This window comes from Empidonax traillii, unplaced genomic scaffold (genome assembly GCF_003031625.1).
Source record: "Empidonax traillii isolate 1590-97213 ecotype Southwest subspecies unplaced genomic scaffold, ASM303162v1 scaffold707:size593822, whole genome shotgun sequence".
NCBI classification, from domain to species: Eukaryota; Metazoa; Chordata; class Aves; order Passeriformes; family Tyrannidae; genus Empidonax; species Empidonax traillii.
Window position 1 is genome coordinate 204,796 of NW_020955900.1, and position 19,618 is coordinate 224,413.

General features: G+C 42.1%; 1 protein-coding gene across 3 annotated transcripts; it reads left to right on the forward strand.

The window, feature by feature from the left end:
• Positions 1 to 3,955: 3,955 nt before the first annotated feature.
• Positions 3,956 to 19,352, forward strand: LGALS8 (galectin 8). 3 transcript variants are annotated; one of them, XM_027900094.1, is made up of 10 exons: positions 3,956 to 4,046; positions 6,157 to 6,329; positions 10,038 to 10,126; positions 10,833 to 11,043; positions 11,695 to 11,811; positions 13,544 to 13,600; positions 13,680 to 13,706; positions 15,063 to 15,151; positions 17,492 to 17,657; positions 18,061 to 19,352. In XM_027900094.1, the coding sequence occupies exons 2-10, from the start codon at positions 6,252 to 6,254 to the stop codon at positions 18,208 to 18,210; spliced, it is 984 nt and encodes a 327-aa protein (XP_027755895.1). In that variant the 5' UTR covers positions 3,956 to 4,046; positions 6,157 to 6,251; the 3' UTR covers positions 18,211 to 19,352. The 3 variants fall into 3 exon arrangements, with proteins under 3 accessions (XP_027755895.1, XP_027755896.1, XP_027755897.1); XM_027900095.1 differs by lacking the exon at positions 13,544 to 13,600; XM_027900096.1 differs by lacking the exon at positions 6,157 to 6,329 and having other exon boundaries at positions 3,957 to 4,046.
• The last annotated feature ends 266 nt before the right edge of the window (positions 19,353 to 19,618 follow it).

Below are 19,618 nucleotides of genomic sequence, written 5' to 3' on the forward strand. Positions count from 1 at the left end.
CTGCACCTAGGAAGCTGTAATGGTACTGCATGCATCTTGTGCCAAGTCTAGGGAATTCCATTACTGGTGGAAATTTTATAATTGAAACTGTGCATAAAATATTGGGCCAAGTAAGTGTGACTACGTATGTTGTTACCCTGACTTTGGACAATGGCTTGCTGCCTTCATAGGTACAGGCTTGGCAGCAAGGACAGGAGGTCTACTTGAGAAGTCTCCTTTGAGGAAGTAGGATAGGATGTAATCATGCACCTTATGACGCTGTGCTGAAAAGTGAGAGGGAGAGCAGGAGCAGGTAGCTGATTGGCAGCAGATAGCCAAGGCATCTATAGCAGAGCTAAGAGCACTGCTGGGGTGAGTGACTCACGAAGAATAGGGCAGCTTGTAATGCTGCTCAGTCTGGTGCAGGTTGGATGCAGCCCTGCTGCCCAGCAGGGAAGGCACCAGCCTGTGCTTTGGAGAAGTGCAGATGTAAGATGAGGTGTTTATGGCAGGAAGAAAGGAGCAAATGTAGCAGCTCCTTTACCAAGAAATTACAGGAGGGCTCAAAATAGTCTGTCACTGTACTCTTCTTTTTTCTATCCAACAAAGTGCTAATCATTAAGCCACCTGACTATGTGAAAAATAGTTAAAAAAAAAGAGCCTGGGTACCCCAGATTTCTGAGTGAGCATGTTATTAGCATGGCCTATGTTGCTGCTAGAAGCTTACACTGAAGCATGGTACAATTATACAGGTGATTATAACAAACTCTCTCAAATCCAGTTTGCTGACAACAGACTCAGCGAGCACTATATTTATTTAAACTAAATTAATTGTCACTATTAGACTCGGTAACTCAGATCCAGCAGCTCTGTGTAGGATTGTGCTAGACACCTTCAGTCTGTCCTAATTAGTGGATTGTGGTCTGCTCAAGTTGTAAGTCTATCTTTTCTCCAAAGTGGAAAGGGAAAACAGAATGGAAAGCTGAATCTGTAAAAGATCACATTTCAGTTTTCAGTGAGATGAATCAAAACAGTTCTTGGCACCCAAGAGGGAATATGTAATATTTGGAGGTCACTTATTATCACTGAAAATTAGCAGGAAGTTCATAAAGGCTGTGTATATGGCAGCAGCTGATGTGCGGTAGAAGCTCCTGCATTGCCAGTGTTTTGTGATTATATTCCTCTGCCAGTTCTTGTATTTGGGGCAGGAAAGGCAGGCAAAAGTTCCTAAGGGTTAACAGGGTCCTCCCTCAAATGCTTCCTTTTGGCCAAGAATAAATTTGCTTCAGCTGACATTGTCTGCATCTGTCTTGATAGACCATTTCTATTTCTCCAGCAAGCAAAATTCTGCTGGAACATGTGAAGTCAGACTATGCTGACAGGATTATACACAGTCGCAGCAATAATTGTGTGTATGTCAAATTGTACCTTTAAAAGCAAAAAGCCTGAATTTGGCGGTGGAAATAAGGGAAGACTTTGATGCAAGAAATCAGCTGGAAAATGGCAGTGTATGAACAAAGCAACAGCAGTGTAGCACAAGGCTGCTGAAGCTGTAATCCAACTGACTCATTGCCAATGGTGCATCAGGTTTGGGAGCTGCAATAGGGATTTTCCTACAAATTTCATAAGCTGCCTATGACTCAGCCTAAAATCAGCATGTTAATCAAACAGCTGTTCTGCTTCGGTAAAGAATGGTGCATAGTTTAAATGACTGTATTTCCTTTGGATTGTTTCTGCCCAAAATAGCTCTGAGCAAGAAAGTAGTAAAGTAGTAAGAACTTTATTTTCTGTGGTTCTAGAAACACTTCCACTCATTGCTCCTCCTTTCATTATCATAGTTTTTCATTCCAGCCTTTCAGCATCTTTTTTGTCCCTGTTATTTGACCTGAACTTTCAAACCTGCTTTGAGGTTGCTTTCAATACTGAGAATTGCTCTCAATACTGAGAACTGAATGTATTTCATGTAACTTCTGTCAGTCTGGTTTTATCAAAGCTTTCTACTCTTTAAACTAGAATACCTGGGAAAAAAAGCTTCAAAGAGAAAGTAAGTGATAGTTCAGGCTATAGGACCTTTTATTTATTCTCTTTTTAAATAGTGCCCTGGAATTATGTAGAACAGTTGAATAGTGAGCTTTTCATTAGCTGAGTACCTGACTGGTTCTCAGTCTTCTCTCAAAGCCATGCATGGTTCTAAGATCTGTTTTCCCAAGCAATCTGCTTGGCTACTTTTTAATCTGAATAGCTCATTTCTGCAGTTCTTCTCAAAAGAAGTGTTATCGCACCTTTCTGTGAATGAATACTTCAAATCTGATATAACTAAGCTGATATGCCCTTTAAGCAGCAATCCTACAACTATCAGCAGAATTCCAGCAAGTTTGGGATGGAGGGATTTTGTGCTGGTTAATTGTAGAAGACTAGATATTATCTAGCTAAGATATGGTAATGGTCTTTGAGACAACAAGGGCTAAATACCATTCTAACTTTGCTATAGCCACATTTTTACAAGGCAAAGAAATACTGAATGCCTGTAATTGAATAGGATAAGGTGATTTAATTTTGTGGGCCTTTTGTATTACAACCTGTATTTTTGTGCTCATCTTTCTTCCATCCAGCATATGAAGAAAGGGAACTTTAATTTGTGCTTTTCTGAGCCACGCATCATGAGCTGTAAAACTACAAGGGACTTCATTGACCTTTCTGCTTACTAGACCAAAACTGCCAAAACCACTCACAGTGAGGCCTGTGAGGGAAGAGGAGGATAGAAGCACAGCCTTGAGGCGGTGGGTATAAGATTAAGTGTGGGTATAAGATTTCCAAGTTTCAGAAACACAAAGGTCCTGAGGCAAAAAACGACCCACTCTGAGCTTGGAAACTGTATTTGGGTCTGGTCACAGGAGATGACCACGGTCATCATGGGTCACTGGAGAGGCTGGAGAGTTGAGTGGAGAGAAATCTAATGAGGTTCTGTAAGAGCAAGTGTAGGGTCCTGCACTTGGGGAATTAAAACCCCAGTTGTTGGGGGCTGACCTACTAGAGCATCTCTGCTGAGAAGGACCTGTATCAGTGGAGGGCAAGATGACCATGAACTGGTCAGTGTGCCCTCATGGCCAGAGGGGCCAAAGGTATCCTGGGGTGCATTGAGAATAGTGTGGTCAGTGGGTTGAAGGAGGTGATTCTTCCCTTCTACTTGGCTGTAGTGAGGCCCCATCCAGAGCATTGTGTCCAGTTCTAGGCTCCTCAATAGAAGAAAGATGAGGAGCTGCTGGAGAGGGTCCAGCAGAGAGGGCCACAAAGATAATTAGGGGACCGGAGCTTCTCTCTCGTGAGGAGAGACTGCGGGAGCTTGGCCTGTTTAGTCTACAGAAGAGAAGGCTGAGAGGGGATCTCATTAACGCATATAAATATCTCAAAGCTGGGTGCCAAGAGGGTGGTGCCAGCCTTATATTAGTGGTGCCCAGTGACAGGATGAGAAGCAACGGCCATAAAATAAAACACAAGAAGTTCCACCTCAGTAAGAGGAAGAACTTTACACTGAGAGTGGCAGAGCACTGGAACAGGCTGCCCAGGGAGGTGGTGGAGTCTTTCCTCTCTGGACACATTCAAAGCCCACCTGGACGCGTTTCTATGTAACCTGCTCTAGGTGATCCTGCCTTGGTAGGGGGGTTGGACTGGGTGATCCCCAGAGGCCCCTTCCAACCCTAACAATTCTGTGATTCCGTGTGAGATGTCTCTTGCCAGCTAAACGCAACACACAGAGGAAGCCAAGGGTTTGCAGGGGAAGGAGCTGACTTAACTTCACAAGGTGTAAACCCACCCCCACGGAGCATGTGGCCCTCGGGCCCTCCCAGGTCTCTTCCAAGCCACACTCGGAGCCAGGCGGGCACCCGCACTTCCAGGAACAATCCCCGGGCCGGGCAGGGCCGGTCCCGGCGGGGCGGCCCTCGCTGACGTGGGGCCGGCCGGAAGCGGCGGCGCGGGGGCGGAGCGGGCGGGCGGCGATGGCGGCGCGGGGCGGTGTCGGCCCGAGGGGGTGCGGGCCCTGGTAGTCACGGAGGGTCGTCGTGCGGGTAAGAGAGGGAATGGAGTGAGTAGTGACACCCTCCCCACCCTTCCTGCGTGCGTGTGTGAGTGTGTGTGTGTGTGGGCCGGGGTGAGGGGCTGCCTCGGGCCGCCGAGAGGCTGAGGTGGCCGAGGTTGCCTGGTGAAACTGGTCCCGTGTCCTTGCAGTGCGCTGGAGTGTTGGGTGTGTAGCTGAGGGCGGGGACGCCGCCGCTCTGTTTTGTACTTTGATTGCCTGCAGATACCCATTAAGGTTCTCGGTTATTCTCTTTGCACAAGCCTTGTTGGCACTGTTGTAAAATCCAGCTTTGATTATAAGGTCTGACCGGAGTTAGTTACCCTCACGAAGGACGTTTTCTGCGTGTCACAGTGGGACAGCGTGATAGATGGTTATTGGCCTCTGTGGTTTCCTGTTTTTCTGCTGAAGAGATTTTCATCTCTTTGCAGCGTGTGAGAGAAGGAAAGCATATGTATCTTTTCCCGTTCTGAAAGTGCATTCAGGGAGCCTCGACTTGCAGTGTTGCAGACATGGTGTCACCTGTCCTGACAGCGGTTCCTCTGACAGGAGGGTACAGCGGAGCCTTGCAGTCGCATGCCTGTCTCCTGGGTTTGGCAAACAGAGCCTTAATGGCAGCTTTCCCTGATTGCTGTGACCTTGTCAGTAAAAATACCAATAGACAAACAAAAAGCCCCTCATCACTTTGACATGGTGCTGCCAGGTCTGTCACGACTGATAAGCTTGTTGTGTGCCAGGATCCTCTCCCAGCAGGATCTAGGTTGCTGTTGCACACCCAGGGAAGTTCAGGTAATAGCATGTTAGGTTGTAGGTTTCATTTTTGTGTGGTCTGCTATTGGACTTTGCAGTGGTAAAGGTAAAATTATTGTTTGCTTTGGTCTTGATTTTCTCCTTTTAAAAATGAAAACAATGAAATTTGCCTGCACAGGCAAAAGTAAATTAATTGGTGGTAGTATCCCGTGGGAAGATCAAAAGGCAGAATGTTATGCAGTGTTGGCACCTTATGTTCTCTTAATTGTATTCTATACTCTGGTCTTAAGTAGGTGAATTGATTCCCTTCTTTGGGAAGGACCTTTGTTGGCCCAAATCTCCAACAGGGTAAGTCAGATACTGCAAAATGGAGACACTCTATTGTTTAATCGTTGCAGAAGATTAACCCCTGTATCCTGTGGAACAGGTCACAGACCTTGGGGTTTTCTGTTTGGTGGTGTGTTTTTTAATTTTTCTTTCTAAGATTACTTTTCAAACAGTAATGATTCTAGAGCCCTCACCTTTGACTTTTTCCCTGTCTGCCTGTCATCAGCACACAGCTTGCATGCTACCTTACGTTGTTTCTCCAGAATATGCAAGAAATAGTTACTTAAGACTTTCAACTGGGCCCTGGATTTTGATCACTTTGTTGGAAGATTTGCTAAACAAGTTGCAGTGTAGCTGGATATACTCACAAGCTGTTTTGTTTCTTATTAATGTTGTGCATTTAATTCAAGTTTTACAAACTCCTGTAATTAATTTTGGAGTTCAGGGATTGTATGTGTTGGAGGAAGAAATATAAAACACCCTTTGTTTCCCTGCTGTGTCTTTGCCTAGAATCTCTTAACTTTATGTAAGATAAAGGTAGAAAAGACAAGGTCACCCCCTAAGACTTGTCCGCCGTGGGAAATCTGGGGTTAGTACAGAAAGTGTAAAGGAAACATATATGTTTGTTTGTCTTGGAGAAACTGCTTTTGCCCTGTGTATCTTTTCCCTGTCTGCAGGCAGGGGTCAGCTGCAAATAGAAAGGTATTGGGGCCCTGTTGAGGAGCACTGAGTTGTCAGTGTTCCCTTGGATAAGGATGATTTGTACATGGGATTTTGTCTCCATATATATATAATCTTAGGAAGCTGCTGCTGACAGGGTGTGCTGGTGTGCACTGTCCCTCATTAGAGTGGCACCTTATTTCTTTAAGCAAGCCTCTTATTTTTGTGTTTCAAAACTGCGGCAAATTTTCTGGAAAGACATTTGCATCATTTCTTGTGCTATTTAAAGTTATACCTTGGAGGATTTCACTTCATGTTTTGTCACTTTGTTTCTTTCTAATTAAAAGTTTTGGGTTTCTTCTAAGGGATCTCTCCTTTGGTAATGCCTGACCAGTGAGTCCTTTAAATACGCTCCAGCAGTGGTCACAAGAACTGACAAACTTATACTGGAGGAGGGAAGATGACTTCCTTGGATGTAGCACAGAAGACAATGAGAAACCTGACCTTGGATACACCAGAGAAGACAATCAGTAACCCGGTAACTCCTCTGTCATGTCAACAGTGTCTCCCTTGGGAAATGGGACTTTGCTGCTTTATGCTGTGCTGTTTTGCATAGTGAGGAGTGTTGCTGAAAACTCTGCACCGCTCAGGTGTTTTAGGGAGAGTGTCACAGGTGACACTAGCTGGTGGTGCTTACAAATTGTGCTGTAAACAAATGGACACTTAATGCACAGGACTTCCCAAACAGGACAGACATTCTGTCAGCCTTGGAGGCTAGTCCTTTTTCTTACACAGCTTATGTAGGTGACTGGCAGTTTTTGCAGAATGTGCTGGAGAGTGAAAATACGATAAGCAGTGTTTTCTCTCCTAATTCTCTGTAAACATAGGTGGTGCCTGGCAGCTGTCATGAAATGTTTGTTTTGCGGTGCCTGTAACTTCAGTCTGAACAATTAAACTTGGAATTTTTTTTCATAGTTAACATCTTAATTTACAAAATTCCTATTTTGTAGGGAAGATATGAGATAACACAATTCAGCAGTTGCAGAGAGTAGATTTGACTGAATATTGTTTGCCTAACTCAGAGTCTGGACACTTTCTCTGAAAAGCTCTAGCATTCTTGTGATCTCTGATAGAAGCCTGACACTGGTTCACCCTAAGGGAGGAGCTGAAATTGTGTTTTTTGTTGTGTCTTAAAAAAGGTAGCTTCTTTGAATCCGCAGGAAATAGTATTTTTAACATTCTGTGCTAGAACAGTTTAAAAATATTAAAGTCTATAGAGTATCTATGTGGAGTGTACAGTAACACAGGTCTGCATAGGACTTCCTTATCTGTTACAGCTTTGCACTGTCACACTCTTGTGCTCTCAGTGATTGTTCATTCCCTCTACATGCTCACTGTATTTGCAAAGTGGATAGAGCTAGGGATGATAGGGGAATAGGTTCAACCTCCCTCACAAGAACTCAACTGGAAGAGAAACGAAAGCTGTAGGATTAACTAGAAGGTGGAAGGACTGAACTGCAAAAGGAATGGGAGGATGAAAGTTGGTAGATAGAGATTTTGGTGGGAGAGGAGGTGTGAAGAGGAAGATTAGGAGGTGTTGAGGACAAATGAGCAGTGTAAAAGAGTAAGAGTTCAGAAAATTCGGTGACTGCAAGGGAACTGATGAGTATGATGGGTGAAAAGACTTAGCTGGAGAATCAAAGGGGTAAACTGGAGCTTATGGGTGAAGAGCCTAAGGTGAGAAAAGAATGAGTATTTGGCGTGTAAATCTGGGGGCAGAGTTGGAAAAGGTTGTGCTGATGACCTCAGGGCAGCCTCCGGACAAGGCCATGAACAACCTGCCCTATCTGACCTTGCTTTGTTGAAGGCATTGGGCTAGAGATGCCAGAGGTGTCTTCCAATCTCAGCCCTTCTGTAGTAGGGCATGCTATGAAGATGCCATTGTTTCAGTGAATCGTTCCATTAGCAGCAAAACTGTTTTCAGGCATCTAGAAATTTCTGCTTTCCTCTTTATCCCCTTTACTCCACCCATCTGATAAGAAATGTTGACATAACCAGTCTGAAAGGGCAGCTGTCCAGTACCCAGCAACCTGGATGAAAGCTGTGTTATCACAGTCCTTTCCTCTGTTTTATAAAAGATGCACATTTTAGAAAGAACCTCATCTTCAAGACCTCTCAAACTCAGCTGACATGAGCAGTTGACTTTAGAGGTAATTTCTGGAGATCTGAGAGATGGGATGATGGTAGGTCATGTCATGTCACAAACATTATTCTTAAAAAATGAGAAAAAATTAGTAGAAGAGTGTCTTGAGACATAAGGAAATTACAGACATTCTGTGATGACAAAGTCTCATTAAAATTGCAGTATTGCATCCAGAAGATGCCCTATTATGGTCTTGAAGATTCCATGTCTGAGCTTCGGAAAAGCTAATGGGACACCTTATTTTCTCCTAATTAAATGCATCCTTTTGAATATAGAGAAGTGTTTTTGCCACAATTCCTCTTTCAGAAGTAAATGACTTTGCTTCACTAGGGCGGTTAAGTCCCAGTGTCCCTGGGCTGGGTCTGTGTGCTTCTCTGGTTCATCTTTGTAGACTGAACCAGTAACTTACTACTCTACTGCATCACTCAGAGCTACTGCCCCTCAGGAGCAGTGTGCTAAAGCTAAAACAGCCAAGATAAGTTTTTTCTTTTTTATTATTATTGTTCTTATTATTTGAATAAAAGTGAGCTTCCGGTGTGCAGCTTGTGTATTAAGGAACCAAGCCAATGTCAGTAAGCAGGGGGATTTCAGCTTCTTTATTCTTTCACTTTTAATACTTAATTTCACATTTTGGTCTTTCTCTGCTGCACCTGCTTAAGCCAGTAAAAATGATGAGACTTTAAAAAACCTGACCATTTGTGAGCTTATGCTTGAGAAGTTTTTTTTCTTGATGTAGAAGATGACTGGAAATTAGGTATTATGTGATGTGTGGGTAGCAGAGAAGGGAATTGGAGAGTGGGCAGAAAAGGATGTGTATCTACTGGCAGAAGTAATCAACACTGAATTTAGGCAGTTTTACTGTCATTCCCCCTTTCTTCCTCACAGATTAACAAGAATATGTGTCAGCAAACACATGACTTTTTTTTTTTTTTTTTGAGTCTCAACTTGTCCTTTTATGGTCCAATATTCTATTCAAGAGTAGTACTTCCACTGCGTTTGTTATTTTTGTTGTTAAATTACTGGAACTCTTGTTTGCAATTCATGTTTCCTTCCAGAGATATCCTCAAATCTTATACACTATTCTATAGATCATGGATTTTGGGGGGAAAAAAAACCCCAAAAACCAACCTTGGAAAAGTTTTTTGTGTGTTAACTAAAGCAAATGCAACATTTGCTACCATTTACTTCCTTTTTCAATCAAAAGCGCACGTGGTGAAATGCAGAGTTACAACTTTACTTTAGATCAGTCTCCCGGGAATTTGCAGAGTTTAATGTCAAGGAGCACCCTTTCCCTTCCTGAGATGCTGGGTGCACCAGCTGATGATCACAGTGGGGCTTCTGTCAGCATGTCTGAACCTTGCCAGTGAGCTGTGCTGGGGTGTTTGGGGCTTTTGCCTTAACTGACATGTCCCCTCATATGGTGTAACAGTGTACTGCAGATACCATAAAGTCCAAAAGGCTCCTGAGCAGGGCTGTTTCAGTGTACTTTACAGTTCTTAGCTCATTAGAATGAGGTATTTTGTTGTGTTTGTGTATTTTTTACTAAGAAGACACTCTGTAACATAGTATCTTCTTTTCCTATCACTGTTTTCCAAAACGGAGCAAGAAAAAGCAATAAGGCACCTGCAGTAGTATCTGGGGTCAGAAGGGTTGTGGAATTTGCCTCCTGGTATGAGCAAAGAGCAGATCATAGTCAGCTCTTGGGAATGACCTAATTTTAAATGAATCCTCTTTAACCTCTACAAAAAGTGAGGCAATAAAATATTACCACTCTTCATTTAAGAGCTAGGAATGGAGGATGGAAATTTTATTTTTAATTTTATCTGGAATCTTTGCTTTTCATACGAGAAAATATGCCAGGTTTTTCCTTCCTGCTGTGGTTTCTTTTAAATTAAAAGCTAGTTATGTTTCTTTTAACATGCTAGAGCACCACATAATTAAGTATTAGAATAATAATTTTTAAACTGTTTTGGGTTTTTTTGCCTCTATCACAAAATGTTATTGGGATATTTTTTCTGTTTTTTTCTTCCTTCCCTCTTCTAGGTCATTCCATATGTTGGGACAATACTTGGTGGCCTTGCTCCTGGAATGCTCATGGTGATACATGGCACTGTTCCTGATGATGCAGACAGGTAGTGGCTATGGTGTCAGATTTTGCAGTGTCACCCATATGAACAAGAATGGAATGGATAAAATGTTTCCAGGGGTCCTACTTATGATGGCACACAAAGGCTTGATCTAAATCCTTGTGATAGCATCAGATTAAATGCAAGCTTCAGTGGATAATGAAAGCTTTGGGATGAGAAGTGGAGAACTGAATTTTTGCTGATCCTCTCTCTTCTCTCTTTTTGTTTTGCCTGCTTTGGCAGGTTTTTTTTCCCAGCCATAGCATGTGTCTGTTTCTCTAAAGGGATTATCTGAGACTAACCAAATTGATAACTGAATGTGCTGTGTGTAGGGATTACCTTAAATTGGGATAAGGAGGTCAGTATGAGTGTTCTGTTCCCCAGCTTTACCCCAAATTCATTTGATATATTCTGCTGAAGATGATGGGAGGGAAGGTGGTGAACACTGTAAGTGAGGGCTTCACATGATATGAATGATAATCATTAGATAGATACTTAAATACTGTAATTCATTGCAATACATCTTGGGAGAACCTTTCACAAATGTGTAGGAATTGGACAAATATGTGTTTGGGTTTTCTTTTCCTTACCCAGTGACATTCATTGTGTCTGCCTGTTCAGAGGCTCCTCGCTAAAACTCAAATGTACCAAACTTTTAGGTGATTTCTTGACAGATTGAGCTGAATGGGGTTTGTCTTATTTTTATGATTAGATTCCAGGTGGATTTACAATGTGGCAGCAGCATAAAGCCTCGAGCTGATGTGGCATTTCATTTCAACCCCCGCTTCAAAAGGTCTGGCTGCATTGTTTGCAACACACTGGAGAGGGAAAAATGGGGCCGGGAGGAGATCACTTACGAGATGCCCTTTGAGAAAGGGAAGTCATTTGAGATTGTCGTCATGATTTTAAGGGATAAATTCCAGGTGAGTCTGGGGCGATTCTTCATCTGCAGCCAGTTGTCAGCCCAATAAAAGAGAGGTGTTTTGTACAATTAAAATAAGTTTTGGAAGTCTTGGTGTCTGTGTTACCTAGATATAGTCAAACTACAGAAAAGTTTAGGGCTTTTCTTTAAAGAGATGCTAATTAAAACAGACCTTTAATTTTGTATCGCTTCCTTGTGAGTTGGATGAGTAGGCAATTAACTTACTGTCATGGCTAATGGCTAGTCCTTCATTCCCTTCTTATGTGCAAAAGGCTAACCTTGGGATAAACCTGTTCTGTGACTAGTGTAGGACAGTCCTCTTGGAGGGAACGTGTGAGGTGTATTTGTCTTGCTCTGTTAGACTGCAATAGTAGATTCTATTAGATTGGTAATACCACACTGGTAAATGATTAGGTGCTAGAAAAAAAGGTGTGAAATGCAAATTTTAGTGTAGGCAAATAAATCTTTTTCATAGTGATGGAGAGAGAGACTGAATCGTGGATGAGCTGAACTAGTAGATCTGATGTTTCTAGGACACTACCCACTTCTGTACCAAACCAGTGTAAAACAGATACGTGCATAGAATTTGATACATGGCTGGTGTGATGTATGTTTAATACAGTTTTTCTTGGTTTGTTTCCTGTCTCTTTAGGTGACTGTAAACAAGAAACACTTGCTGCTCTACAACCACAGAATTAGCCTTGAAAAAATAGATACTCTTGGAATATATGGCAAAGTGCAGATCAAAACCATAGATTTTGTTTCTAATGTAAGTCACAAAGATACCTGATTTGTTTGATTCCTTTTCTTTCTTTTGCTAAACTGCATAGTAGGATTTATGGCAAAAAGGAAGTGAAGAAAAACAACTATACAATCTAATGTTAGTAACAAGATTTTAGTTTCCCCGCATTTTGACATGTGAATCTTGTGAGGATTTCTGTCCTCTCATTTTAGTCTTGTGGTTAGGGGCAGAAGGGTGACAAAGCTAGTAGGACAGATGGTATAAGAATTGATTGGATACTGAATCTGGGAGTGGATTAGACTTCTCAAGTGTTGCAGGGGCTCCAGAAGGAGCTCTTGAGTATTCACTGCTTCTAAGTGACAAGTATAGCCATGACTGTCACTTGTTACTTGGCTTTGAATACCAGGGTCAGCCACAGCTGGAACTCCTTGTGCGCATAACCCTGTTTTTCCTGCTAAAATGACCAAAATGTTGAATGAAGCCATAAGTAGGAGTGTACATTTATTTATGGGGGATGAGAAGAGATATCCTTTCTAAAAGACTTAGTAGCTTGAGATATACTTGGACCAAACTGCAGTGAATTTGAAGTGAAGACAGTGCTGTTCTTCCTCTCAGCTGCCAGCTCTGCTAGAGAAAGTACACCAACAGGGGGGAGTTGAACAACATTTCCCCCTGTGCAGAAGGAGAGATCCTTCTGTTCTGGAAGGGTGAGACTTTTGGAGCAGAAACTGAAAGTGGTAAATTCCAGGGAGATACAGAAGGTGAATGCCTTTTCCCTTTTCTGTCACTCACTAAGGCAGCCTACCTACTCCTGTGTAATATTCTGTGTCCTTTCTGCTCTATCCTCACTACATCGTGGGCAAAGCTTAGGTCTCTTGCTGCCAAATATCAGGTCTAACTCAGGTCATCAAACTAATAACTGTGTTAGTAAAAGGTGAAGGACCTGAACATAATGAGATCTAAGCTTTAAACATAGGTCTTACCCACTGATAATTTGCAAAGTCTGTAAACAGACTTTCATGGGCCCCATCACTTGGCCTTGGGCATGTTGCCAGAAATGTGTTCCTGCAGAGCTGTCTGAGTCCTGGACTTGGAGGACTGACTCTGAGAAGAGCTTGCGGCCAAGCAGGTGCTGTAGGTTGGTGTCCCAAGCACAAAATAATACACCTGGTTTAGTCTGTGGTTGTTGTATCCTTTGCGGAAGAAAAGAATGGAGAAGGGCATTTATTTCATTTTAGTCTTTGCTTTTAAGACACTTTCCTGAGGAGGAAGGTGGAGGCTTGTGTTGAAATAAACAAGCTGAAGACACAATCTGCTAAGGCTAAGCAGGAGCTGTGTCTCTGCTTGGCCATGTTGCTCATCTGTCTTTCCCATGGGAAGGGACAGGGATGCAGGGGATTGCTCAGGATCTCAAGGACCCCCCCTAAATGGACCTGCCGTGCTGGTGTTTCCACCCCAGTGAGGAAATTGTGGGTACCCTCTGATGCCGAGGGCTTAACAATGCTCTGACTGTTAAATAAAGATTCAAAATGTAATGATGTGGTCTTCAGAAATCTCAATTTGGTTTCAACTGTTGCACTTCAGGACTTTTCTGTGGTTTGTAGTAGTTTGGCTGTCTGTTTCATTATCAGAGCCCTAGATTTCCATGTTAACGTTTCACCCTTCAAAGCGGCACAGATCCTTATATGCTTCTAAACCAACTTTATGTTACGAGTTCTGTGACATTAGCAATGACACCTAAATGTCTCTCTTTCTGCAGTCTTTACAAGGCTCTCAGCCATCGTCTCTAGGAGTAACAAAGATAAACACAGAAAATGTACGTATGTTTGTAAAAGGTTGAATGCACCTCCCTGTTGTCTGATAAGCTAGATAATGTTCTTTTTTTTCTCTTGTAGGGGGTAATGCCGAGTGGTTCACAATTGGTAAGTGTCTCATGTAGATTTGTGGCAAATGTGAAGAGTAAAATAATCAAAATAAAAGTATCTCAGTTATTCGTGAAAAAGCATGCACAGAACAAGGGAATTGAAGAGTCTACTGGGAAATGATCATCAGTGATGTTTTGTAGAGAGTAATCCTCTGCTACTAGTAAAATTGAGGCTATTTGTCAAATCATTTAGAAAACCCAAGAGATAAACACAGCATCCACAACCATAAACAGAGAAATAAAAAGTGAGGTGCCTGAAGTTTAAAGGACCAAATCACATTCTAAACTTTTTTTTCTTTCAGAGAAGTGTACTTTATTTTCTCTACCTTAGGGAATACCTGCAAAGCAAAAGTATTCTGCAGTCATACCATGTTAACGTGTGTGTCCTGGAAACCTGTCTGGTACATCTTCCTCTTGCTGGCCGATCCGTGCCATCCCTGTGTACACTTCAGGTAGCTGGATGCAGGCATTGCACCTTAGGGTTGGAACTTGCACCCAGCTAACGTGGAGCGTGCACAGAGTGAGTCCTCATCTTTTTGCAAGGAGCTGTACAGGTGGACTGTATCCAGACTGGATTAAGGACCATGCCCAAACTGAAAAGGGCTTGAAAGCCAGGAATGTGTACAAATAGAAATTGTGGAGAAGGTGAAGTTGCAGTGAGTGCCATGATTTGAGATGCTTTGCCATTTGACAGCCTGCCTTCAGTTTTATTTCAAAACAAGATGCAAGTGATAAACTCCAACAAAGAACAAAAAGGGGAAGTACTTCTCCATTTGCTCCTTCTCCCTGATAAAAATAACTTCTAACGCAATATAAAAATAAGATGAATAAAATACTTGCACTACCTATGAACTGATGCAGGAGAACAGAATACTCAGTCTCCTTACTTCTGGTACTTGTGCGACTGCGGGACAACACACCTAGCATGAGTCTTAGCCTTCAAAGCAAACCTGACTCTTTCAGAGAGAAGAGGTCAGGATGGATGTATCTATATAATTATGTGTTTTGAATTTAAATTATTGCAGGGAGTTTCATGCTTGCATTTTTCTTGTTTTGTTTTTGCCTCCTTCCTCTCCTTCCACCATTAGCGATGGCAGTAGTAGTTGTAAATCACGCTAATTTTGAACCCAAGGTGGTTGTCTAAAGAAAAAAGCCAACACACTGATATGCTTATCTCAGTGTTAAGTTTTCCACTGTAGCATTAGTATCCCAGAACATGTTGATAGGAATAACTTTAGCTGTAGGTGCAGATTCGCAATTGTGGGCCAAATTTCTTCCTGCCGTAGTAAAGCTCAGCTTGTATATTGGAAAAAGTAACTCACAGTCAAAACTTTTACTGGTGGTATACTTCCAGGGTGTTCCTTACGTTGGGAAACTTGACACTGCACTTCATCCAGGATGCACAATTGCCATTAAAGGAGAATTACATAAAAACCCAAAGAGGTACGTGTTACGGATTTCTTTTCTGCTATTTAACTCAAGTACTCTTGAGCCTGAGTCAGCTTTTCCATTGCCTCTGTATCTCCTTACTGACTTGCAACTTTGTATCTGGAATCATCTGAAACTACAGTGCAGTTTTCTCAGGAACCTGCAGGATACTGCTTTAGAGAGGACTTAAAGAGCAGCTCCATTGTGAAAAGTGAAGGTAAAACCTGAGTGACTTACCTACTAAATCTGCATCATTCACATGTTTGTGTATCTGTTCAGGGCTTTCCGTTGTGCAAGACGTGTGAGCAAATGTACTGTACAGTGACAGTTTCTATTCTAAAGAGATCCAAAAGTAGGGAAACTGGCAGAAATAGGTGGAAAATGAGTGAGTTAGATGAGTTGCTAGCGTGCTCAAATGCTGCATGTTACATTTCTCTGAATACCTCTCTGACAACCTCCTCGGTATAAAGCATGAAGGTACTAAATGACAAGAATTGAGTGATGAACTGAGTGATTAGAGGGATGGAACTCCTCTCCTGTGAGAAGAACCTAAGAGAATTGGGGTTGTTCAGCCTGGAAAAAAGAATGCTTGAGAGAGACCTAATTGCACCTTTCTGGTACCTGAAGGGAGCCTACAAGAAAGATGGAGAGAGACTATTTATAAGGCCATGTAGTGACAGGACCAGGAAAAACGGCTTCCAATTGAAAGAGAGTAGGATTAGATTAGATAGCAGGAAGAAATTTGTTACTGTGAGGGTGTTGAGGCACTGGAACAGGTTGCCCAGGGAAGTTGTGAAGGTCCCATCCCTGGCAGTGTTCAAGGCCATGTTGGATGGGGCTTGGAGCAACCTGGTCTAGTGGAAGGTGTCCGTCCCCACAGCAGGGACATTGAAACTAGATGATCTTTAAGATCCCTTCCAGTCCAGGCTATTCTGTGATTTTATGAAAGCTGTTAGAGGAGTATGAGCTGTAAGTTTGATAGCAAATTAGGAACAAGGGGTTACCAAGAAGACATTTTCCCAACATGAAATAAAGGTGGGAGAGGAAGGGAGCGCAACATAGTCAAAATGTAGCTGAGGAAATGTCTGTTCTTCACCGTGCTTGTTATTTAAAGAGTGGTTTGGCTCTGCAGAAACATAAATGCCTAAAAATGACGCAGTAAGTGCAAATGATGAGAAGTGTGCTTTTCACACTGTGTGTGCATTGCATTCCTGCTTTCTCAGGGCATGTTTCTTCCCTGCAGTTGAACAGCATTCAAAGTTCATATTCATGCTGGAACCTAAGTCTGGAAATCTCATCAACAAAGTTTGGATGGACTTCAGATTGAACAAGATAAATAATAATTGGAGAGTAGCATTTGTATTACTTCTTTTGGCTTGAAAAGTTTATTAGCACCTTTCAAATGCTGAATGTGCTGCTTATAAGCATGAAGAGGCTTTTGGCTGTTAGTTGAAGCACTGCAGGTTGTCTGCTCCTTGGGTTTGAGCTTTTGAATATATCCATATAGAGTTCATAAGTTATTTCATGACTTTCACTCATTTTACACAGTTCTAGATGTTCTTTTTTCTTGGTGAAAAAGAGAACTTCACAGCTGGGAAGTACTGCAGTATTTCCTATCTGGACTGAATAATTTTCAAAAGAAAGCAATAATCTGACAGCTGGAGCTAATTTGGGGGGAGGGGATAATATTTGTTCTTTAGGTGCAGTAAGGTCTTTGCCGCAGGTTGAAGCATTTGTTTGAATTTGGATGACTCTTCCCTCTGATCAGTCTTCTCCAGAGCTCCACTTCAGGAACCTTGTTTTGTGGACATGCCTGAGACTGTGGAGTGTTCATTTAGCCTGGGCAGAGCTACGCTGCCTACAGAAGAATATTTTGTATGCATGGTGTCCCCCCAGTCTTGAATGTATGGAGAGAACCCTCAAAACTTTTCCTCAGAGTCTAACCAGTTTGTTGGCAGAAAGAACAGTGTCTTTAGGTAAAACAAAGCCTCACCCTCTCCATTGTCCGAGGGAAAGAAAAGGGGGAGCAGGCAGCACGGTGTGATCCTGTGAGAATGTTGCTTCCTAGGGCAGCAGGGGAACAGCTCTTGGCCCTCTTGGCTCAATACCTTCCTGCTGAGATATGAGCAGGGAGCTGTGAGTGTGAAGCGGATCTAGCCGGGTCACGTCCTACATTTGCTACCTCCAGGAAAGGTTTCTGTGCAAAGGAGATAAATGCATGTTAGCTGCCTGCTTGGTTCTTCAGGTGAATCATGGAACTGGCTCCCAAACAGTCCTGAGTGTTGACTAAGGACTTGGTAAATGGCATGGACTACTGCACCGTGTTTATAAACCCTTCTAAAAAATATCTTCCAGCTTTGCGATAAATTTGAGACCAAGTGACTCAAAGGACATTGCGTTACATCTCAATCCCCGAGTGAAAAATAAAGTTTTTGTAAGAAACTCCTACCTTCATGACAGCTGGGGAGAAGAGGAAAAGGAAGTTGCTAACTTCCCTTTCAGTCCAGGGATGTACTTTGAGGTAAGATTAACTGAAACGTAGCATCAAACAAGAAATTCTGCTTAACGTTCAGATTTAAATAAAACTGCTATTCCTGCATTTCAATGTCTTGAGAGGATTTAGGATGAGCAGAGCTTTGACTTATATAGAAGCTTGACTTAAATAGAAGCAAGAATTTGGCCTGTGCTCAGAATGAATTTTAACTGAATTGAGTTGAACTTGGTAATCCTTATGGCTCCTTTGCAATTTAAGTTATTCTGTGATTCTGTGAATTTTATTGATGTTCCACTTTTAAAAGTTGCTTTTGCATGAAACATTCTGTGTAACAGAAGCAGGTCATGCGCAAGTCTGGGCTAGGTCATCAGGTTGTTCTTCATGTCTTACCTGAGCTTGAAACTTAACTGTTTCTCTTCTTGCTTTTCAGCTGATTATTTTCTGTGATGCCTATCAGTTCAAAGTTGCTGTTAATGGTGTTCACACTCTGGAGTACAAGCATCGTTTTAAACAACTTGAAAAGATCAACGTAGTGGAAGTCACAGGAGATGTTCACTTGTTAGATGTGAGGAGCTGGTAGTTCTTTTCCATCAGTAATAAAGAATTAAGCCTCTTCTAATGACAGTGCCTCCTTGTCAAGTACAAACAGGTGCTGACTCATGCTGAGCCTGCCTTTAATCTGTCTAGGCTTCTGCATCTGTCTGAGTTAGGCAAGTACCAGAACTGCTAACTGCAAGATTAAATCCTCCTCCAGTTTACAGTTTCCTGGCGAGCTAAGTAAGTGTTTGCTCAGATAAGTCTCCTCTATTACTGAACCTAGCAATATGAAAATGCTGCAACCTACTGTGTCTAACAATTGCACTTGGTATGTTAAACTACTATTCATCATTCCTCGATAGCATACATTCAATATTATGATGTAGAAATGAGACTGGAATAGGATCCAAAGATACAGTTATTCACCTCAAAAGGGATGTTCATAATTTATTAAAAATAGAACTATGAAATATACTTACCTTCTTCTTAGTTCATATTAGCAATTATAACCTTTTTAGTGAGGCTGGGTTAAGCTAACAGTTGACCCATTAGTTCTAGCAAAAGGCAAGGAGGGGTTTGATCTTAATTCTTAGCTTGCTGCTGCAGCAGGTACCTTCTCTGACACTCATGGTTATGTCACTTCCTGCTTCTAAGGGGCCTAACATTTCAACCTTTTAGTTTTCCAAAGTGAAACAGAGGAAAATGATTTAGCTGGTTCTAATTTCATGAACTTTTGAAAGCTTATTTGATCTGAAGTGGCTTCGAGCTGACTTAAGATTGCATAGGGCCTGAAGAAGATGGTTGTGGGTTTCATTTTTAAAAAAATGTGCGAACCCAGGAACTCCAGGTAGGGTTTCAGCTGAGAGGGCAATTGAGTGACTACTCATCAGTGGACTAGAGAATGAATCCTTTTTCAGTCTTGTATTAAAATACTATCTGTGTGAAACCATGTTCCCATTCAGTTTTCTGTACCAATATCAGTCTTAATTTTTAAATTATTTTTAAAAATAAGTTGCTACTGACTGTCAATACATGCCTGAAGAATGTTCCTATTTATCTTAAGAGCTGCCAGAAGTGAAGAGATTTCAAGAATAAGATGTACACTAAAAGACTGTTAATTACCAGATTTAATGTATAAAAAGCATAAATAAAAACAACTGTGAATTCTACTCTGCTTTTCTCCAAGTGTAGCTAAGTAGCTATGATCCCTTTTTGGTTATATCTTGTCTTGTTTTCTTTATTGTACTAACAGTATCTCCGAGTTGGCATAGTCACCCTGACTGGAAAACCATTTCCACTTAAGGAATTAGTGATCCACAGGCCAGTTAACCTGAGCAAGCGTAAGGCTGGGCCTTGGCTGTGCTGGTGTGGCCTTCAGGACAGTGTTGTGCTGTGTGTCCCCCTGGGCTGCAGGGTAAATTTAGCTGGCTGATTTTAGCAGAGGAGCTGGT